Source organism: Cibotium barometz, chromosome 47 (genome assembly GCF_041138505.1).
Source record: "Cibotium barometz isolate CiBa-2024 chromosome 47, ASM4113850v1, whole genome shotgun sequence".
Taxonomy (NCBI): Eukaryota; Viridiplantae; Streptophyta; class Polypodiopsida; order Cyatheales; family Cibotiaceae; genus Cibotium; species Cibotium barometz.
This window is the reverse complement of record NC_141092.1, coordinates 42,868,511-42,876,299: the sequence shown is the minus strand read 5'-3', so window position 1 is coordinate 42,876,299 and position 7,789 is coordinate 42,868,511. Positions and strand designations below refer to the sequence as shown.

The 7,789-nt window shown below is 41.7% G+C and overlaps 1 protein-coding gene across 1 annotated transcript; it reads right to left on the bottom strand.

Annotated features, from left to right (window-relative positions):
• Positions 1-222: 222 nt before the first annotated feature.
• Positions 223-2,071, bottom strand: LOC147611712 (microbial Terpene synthase-like protein 13). Its single transcript, XM_086784764.1, has one exon. The coding sequence runs from the start codon at positions 1,899-1,901 to the stop codon at positions 480-482; it is 1,422 nt and encodes a 473-aa protein (XP_086640890.1). The 5' UTR covers positions 1,902-2,071; the 3' UTR covers positions 223-479.
• Positions 2,072-7,789: the final 5,718 nt, after the last annotated feature.

Below are 7,789 nucleotides of genomic sequence, written 5' to 3'. Positions count from 1 at the left end.
CAAATAATAAAATCATTGATTTTTATACCATAAAAACTCATAAATTTATCTATTACATGGACATTTCTTTATTAGTGAGATGAAGATGGATATGTTACAAGTGGAGGCCCCTTATATGAGGTTATTTAACTAAGTGATAGAGAGATGCATAAATGAGTAACAAATTATACACATATACAATGTTACCGATGGTAACATTTTGCTTGCCTTTATTCTTTGTGGTTTGTCAATAAATAAATGTGATACACAAGTAGCATAAACATTACAAAAGGGGCACTTAGAAATTTCATGTACGAATTTACATACAATCACACTGTATCCCTACAAGTATATGGAAATACATGTTTTTTCCCTAAAAATTCACATGGGAGCACCATGTACAAAACATTTGCAAGAACCATGGAGATTTAACCATATACGTTTTAATTGTGTATATAATTAAGCATCAAAGTGCTTTAGCATGATGATTAGCGTTGGGTTTAGGTGTCTGCAAAGAGCTCAGATTTGACTAGTCCTTGGGTGATGAGGGTGAGGTCGAGGTGCACCAAGCTCACCAGCCCATGTCTGAGAGTGAGGTGGTTGTTAAGGCCATGGTATCGCCCAGTTTGGTAAGCCCACTCCAAAAAGCCAGACATGACATAGCCCAACAAATCCAAATAAGGCCTCACCCCTTCCTTCTCAATCAGTCCTGAGTTCATCATCACCTTCTTCTTCAAGCTCACAAACTCATCATCAAGTCCCTGTATCATCCTGTACACCCTGAATATGGACTCCTGCAAGTTGTAGCCCTCATGCACACATAGAATTGATGGCAGACTCTGATGATGGCCTAGGCAGAACTCTTTCCTAAAGGAGAGGAGATCATTGACATATGCTACATGATAGGCCACCAGCTCTTGGAGCTTGGCAATGTCAGGGTGGGCTAAGATATCATCATCTAGATCGAGGCCATTGCCGATCTCAGCCATGATCATGAACATGTAGCCCTCTCCTGTGAATTTCCTGAAAGAGAGATAGGTGTCAAGGTCCACAATGCCTTGCTCTTCTCTCTTCTGAGATTGGGTAAGGGTAGCTTCAAACACATCTCTTAGTATGTTGATGAACCTCTTCTGCTGTCTCTCTGAGATGCTTGCCTTGATATCATTCCACACATCAAGCAGCACCTCAGACATCTCCTTGAGCTCACTGTCCCACTCCTTGATAGAGGAGAAGGACCTGCCTTCAAGCAAGGACAGCACGAGGTCATAGTACTCCTTCTCCGACATCAAATCTCCAGACATGAGCAGCAGCTCATCACTGAAGTTGTCTATCACGAAGAGCCACGCTACAAATTTGCACAAGGGGGGTATGTTCTTGTCAATGGCATCAGGCATGGTGAGGCACACAAAGAGGGGGTGCATGGACTGAATGAGGAACTGCTTGTAGGCTTCATTTTGGGGCCTGAGAGTGGAGATGAGCCAAGAGTCACAAACATCTCTTGCAGGGTGGTACATGGGGTGCAATCTTGCAGGGGTAGAGCAAGGGACTGGGGGCAAGTAGAAGTTCAGAGGGTTCCCCAGCTGTGGAGGAGGCGTCCTGTACTCATTCTGAGGGTGGTGCTCTACTGTACCCGAGCTGTCTCGTGTTGCCACACGAGCTAGCTCTGGGGTCACTATTGCCTCAGCACCTTGCAGTGCATTCCTTCTCGTGAGCAGGCTTTCCCTTTTGGCACCTTTGGATGCTGCATGGAAGGTCTCATTAGAGAGCTCTCTCTTTTCCGAGCAGGCCAACAGGAGAGGGGCAGCTTTAGGGTGGCGGAGATACGCACAACCTGAGGAGCTCAAAGAAGGGAGAAATGGATCACAGGAGCCCAGGAAGCAGGTGGAAGGAAAGAGAAGGGGTGGTCGTGGGAGGGACTCCATAGCGGGGGCGAGGGCAGGATTGCGCAAAACGATACAGGCGAGCTCGCAGACAGGGTATTATCAACCTCGGCGGGGGTTACCGACAACGCGAGTTTGCATGGCGGGGCTCAAGCAATATCCACACACAACTTTAATGGAAGACCACAACCCCCCCATCTCTCCAAGATTGATGCTCTCTTCAAGGCTCTCACGGCCAACCATTCGCTCTTGTTAGCATTTTATCTCCCCCACCACGATAATGTCTCTCTCTCTCTCTCTCTCACTCTCACACACACACACATCACCTCCCTCCTATTATTGACCACACTTCATTAAAAACTCTACCCTAGGCCCTTCTCGAAGATGCTTAGCTCTAGTTGACATTCAAAAATCTCAACTCTATCAAGATGTTTATTTTTCCGTCTTTCCTTCTCCACGACATTGTGAGGGATCGGGGGAAATTGTTCGATCAAAGCATTATTAGGGTCAATCATCAATCCATCCAAGGGCGTAGGTTTGTTTTGCAATTTCTTCTTTTGAAAAAAAAAAGGATTTGGCATAGATATGTTTTAATCAAGATTTATTGTTTGTGTAAATATAGTTATTTTTTATAATAAAAAGTTATAATTCATCAAGCATCCAAAGGTGGAGGTTTGTTTTGTGTTTTTTTTATTTTTTCTCGAATTTACTGTATATTTTGATTTGCATTTGTTGTTTATGTAAGTATAGTTATTGTTTATGATAAAAACACTACATAGCGGCATAGTGGAAAGACACCCTTCTCCAAAGGGTTTTTTATTACATCTTGTTTCCTAAAGCTAAGGTACTCATCGTAATTCACGATTTTGCACTATTTCCTTAAAAGTTTTTTTTTAAAGTTGCCTAGAAACTTCACAACACAAAGTGTTGATTCATGGTGGAGACCATCAAGGTAATATTACCTAACAACTTTATCCCTTGGATTGCTACAATATATAATAAGACACATAAGTGATGAATCACAAAGTATATATTACAAAGAATATCAAGTAGAAGTAATAGGATGTATTCCACAAATAAGTAATAAAAGTGGAGTAAAAACTAGTGCATGCTTTTGGTAGAGTTTGTTTACTCACATATCATAGCTATAAGTTCTACCAAAAAATAAACTTCAAATCTTAAATGGTAACATAATTGTACAAAGTTAAAGTTTGGGTATCTCTCCCAAGTATGTGACCCTAGACTCAATGAACTTTGTACTAAGGATTTGATGTAAGTAGCTACATAAGGAAGTTCTTGTTGTTGTGCGAATGTTTCAATACCATTATAAACCTTAAAATGAGGCTTTGAAGCAAATTTACTTGATTGTGCTACACTCTTAAAGTGGCTTAATTATGCTTAACTATCTACATAACTCACGCTTGTGCACATGAAAGGAGCACTTAAGAAAGAAATATATCACCTATATTTTAGAAAGGAGGTGCAATGGACTAAGTATTAAGAGAGAGAAAGCACATGAGGATAAAAAATCCATAAGTCACTTAGCATCACTAAAAAAAAAGCCAATGTGATGATGCTTCAAATGATGGCTATGCAACACATTAGCCACATTGCCAACTATGCATTATGTGTGACATAAAATGATTTTAGTTGTAAGTGTCGTTAGTGACAACTTAGGAATTTTAACAAGTGTTATTAATTAATATTGTGGTAAATTTAAAAAATGTGTGTGTGTGTGTGTGTGTGAGAGAGAGAGAGGTTATGAAAAGAAGAGAAATGATATGTTTTTTTGCACAACCCTCTCTCTCTCTCTCTCTCTTAGGGGAGAGATAAAGAGAAAGAGAAAGAAAGGATATGTTGCAAGAAAAGCACCCATGCATATGTGTGTGTGTGTGTGTGTGTGTGGGTGTGTCACACACACACAAACCCTACTCACACACAATTAGAAAGAGAGATTTGGGTGTATTTTCTTAAGGAAAAGTCACAAGTCTTTGGAAAGTTTAAAGAATGGGTTGTTAACATCAAGATATAAGAAAAATAAAGAAGTTTAGAATCGATGGAGGAGGAGAATTCGTGTCTCATGAATTCTTGGGATTTTATAAGAAAAGAGGCATAAAGTGGCAGATCACCACCACTCACACTATAGCAAAAGGGTGTTGTAGAACGTAAAAATCATGCCATTGTGGAAATCACAATTGATAGATATCTACCCAAATCTTTTTGGGGTGAGGAAATTAACACGGCTATCTACATTCCTAATAGGAGTGCAATAAAGGTCGTCAAAGGGATGACTACATTATGGGCCTACTCGGGTAAGAAACCTTTAATCGCACACTTAATTTTTTTAAGGTGTGAATGTTATGTACATGTTCCAAATGCTTAAAGAACCAAATTAGATGCTAAAAGTAAAAAAATTCATCTTCTTGGGGAGTGTTCTTTTTGAGGAAGCTTGGTGGAGGGAGCTTTTACTGGTAACACTTATCTCTTAAAATGTGAACATTCTCTCTCTAGTCCCTGCACCACTACCTCTAGCCCATCCCACCACTATCTTCTACAACCTCCACCACCACCACTCAGCCCACTTTATCCCCTCTAGCCCAACTTAGCTCATCCCTTCTCTCTCTCTCTCTCTCTCTCTCTCTCTCTCTCTCTCTCTCTCTCCACCACCACCACCACCTTTCGGCCCAGCCCACTTTATCCCCTCTAGCCCAACTTAGCTCCTCCCTTCTCTCTCTCTCTCTCTCTCTCTCTCTCTCTCTCTCTCTCTCTATCTATCTCCCAATCTCCCACCCTCTTCCCCCTCTCACTCTTTCTCCCTTATCAACCCTCCCTCTCACTCTGTATCCTTTTATCTCTCCTTCCCTCTATCTCTCTCCCAACCTCTTATCTTTATTGCTTCCTCTCTTTCTCCTTCTCTCCCACCCTCTCTCTCTCTCTCTCTCTCTCTCTCTCTCTCCCTCCCTCCCTATGCATAATCTCTCTCTCTTCTTCCCTCTGTCTCTCCCTCTCCCTATGCATAATCTCTCTCTCTCTCTCTCTCTCTCTCTCTCTCTCTCTCTCTCTCTCTCTCTCTCTCTCTCTCTTCCTATGCGTAATCTCTCCTCTCCTCTTTTCTCTATCTCTCCCTCTCCCACCACCTTCCCCCTCTCACTCTTTCTCCCTCTATCTCTCTTCCACCCTCCATCTCAATCTCTCTCCTTCCCCCTATATCTCTCTCCCAACCTCGTCCCTTTCTCTCTCCCTCCCTCTCAATCTCTCTCCTTGCCTCTATCTCTCTCTCTATCCCAACCTCATCCCTTTCTCTCTCCCTCTCACTCTACTTCTCCCTCTTCCACCCTCTTCCCTCTCTCTTTCTCCCTCTTAAACACATTGGTTAACATCGTTTTCAAGTGTGGTTACGCTTCTTGTAACTCATTATTATGTAACCACACTAAGCACTTCATGTAAAAAATATGTGGTACAAGAGAGATTACGACTTATGTAATGTCGGCGGTCACATGAATGAGCCCAGGTGTACATAGAGGTAGGAAATAAGTTTTGGGTCCCCAATTGTAAATGGGCGGCCGACCATTGTAAAAAGTAAGCTCATGTATATAATTGAGCTCATGTATATAAGTGATTCGAGATATGAAAAGGGACAATCCCATTATTACAATTGAGTTTTGCCTTCTCTCTATCTCTCTCTCACTCTCTTGTGGCTATAGTGGTAGGCTTGTGTTTGTGAATATATGCTTACTTTATTGTGTTGTGTGCATGTAGGTGATGATTCTTGTCTTGCCTTTTCTTCTCCCACGTCTTGTCTTCTTCTTGAGATCACTCTTGCACCCACAAAGGCATTGAGTAGATGTAGAGCTCTCCATAGCTCCCTTCCTTTTTGCTCTATACCTAGCTTGTAGAAGCTCCATTTGAGTGACACAAGTGGAAGTGGAGTGAGCCCCTAGCAAGATTTAACCCTCATTTAGGGTTAGCTAATTGCTAGTCTCCAAGCTGACCCTTGCATGGTCTTCTTTCTCTTCTTCTCTCCCTCTCTTGTGCAAGGTAGTATGTTGATTTCGTTAACATCTTTGGCTCCGTTTTGCTAAGGATGGGCATTTGGCTTAGGGTCCTCCACACTCTATCACTTTCTAAATTCATAGCGATAAATCCACCAGTAGTTGTACGTTTGGTATGTTTGTTTGTTTCATAGGGGGATCACCTAAAAATATGTAAGTGTAGCACGTGAGTTCATCAGGAGGGGTATATTAATTCAAAAAAGTTATAGAATTACATTTATAGGAGGGTTTTTAAAACCAATTTTGAAAAAAAGCCAATAGTTTATGAAGAAGAAGGGGTCATTTTATTCATAAAAGTATGTAAGTGTAAGGGTTTTTTTTTAATACCCCTTGAATGCACGTGATACATAAAATTTCTTAGATGTGACCCCCCGATGTTTGTTTGTTTGATCTTGTCTTCTTTAACAACAATGGAGTTCAATGGAGCATGAGAAGCTTGGGAGTCATTGGAAGCGAGAGACACAAGTAAGTGCCTAATTTTTCTCTTGCAGTTCATGAATTTTTGTTTCCTTCAACATTTGTTCAAACTTGTAGTTCATGAATTTTTGTTTCCTTCAACATTTGTTCAAACTTGCATAAGTAGACTCATCCCTTAATTAGTCTTAGGTAAATAGGTTTAGTTAAGCATTCTAGGTTACTGGGTAGCTTGAGGTTAGCTCAAGCCAATCATTAAAAAAAACCCAAAACCTCAGAAATCTCAGGACGAGGTCTGGCATTTTTTTTTTTGGTTCTGCTTATCTTTTGAGAAGCGTACGACCATTCTCTTCTCAGAGACACGCCCGTATAACCTTCCTTAGACACAACTGTTCCTTCCTTCTCGACAAATCTTTCCAAATTTGCTCCATAAATATGAGCAGTGTGCATTCAAGGAGAATAAATTAGAGTTATAAGGGAATAAAGAGCATTGAAGAGGGGTACAAAAAGGGTACACTTATACAGTCTCAGGAGAATATTAGGGGGTGGTTGTCCGAAGACACGTCGACTCAGCGCATTTAGGAGATCTACTTGAACAAACAAGCATATAACCCTTCCTTCACAATCATACACTCATCCCTTTCTCAAGCGTATGCCTGTTCCTATAGAAAAGAACGCCTACTCCTTTTTCTTAGCCACGGTCGTGTCTTCCTCAGAGCGCACGTCCATGTCCTCCTCTCTGGGAATACAACCATAGCTTTCATAAGCGTATGTTGGTTCCTTGATCAGCCACACCCATGCCTTCTAGAAAGGAATGCCCGTTCCTTAACTAGCGTACTATCGTACCTTCACCAAAAAAGAAAAGAAAAGAGAGAAAATTAGAAACTGTTTAGAGGGGGATTCAACACTACCACTTCCCACATTCGTGCACTTACACTCAAGGAAATTGGTGCAAAATAACCCTCTCTTCGACGATGTAAATCCTTTTAACGCTCCCTTGCTTGTAAGATCAGACCCTTCAGTAAACACGGGTTGGAGCCAAACGATGTTAGTCTTTGACATCACTAGTGAAAGCGAGGAGCATCCTAGCAGGATGCACTACCCCTAACTTAGAGACAGGATGATTGGTGGCCCAGTGCATGGACATACCACCTACCTTACAAAAAGACCCAAAGTCCCCCACACATTCACAGAGAAGTCTTGCTTCAAGAATTAGAGACTTTATCCTAGGAAACACACAATTAAACAATCCACATCCCAAGGATAGAGGCATGGAATGCCAGCTTGGAGCCCATGTCGGCTCTAGACCATAAACCGGACATAGGGGAAAATGAAAGTAACCCAACCTAGACTAATCCACCAGTCTAGGGGGCCATGCTAACCACCACTAGAATGGTGGACTCGTACCAACATCATTGGCCTATGCCACAACTCGAGGTTAGGAACTTGCTCTCCTCTAGGGCC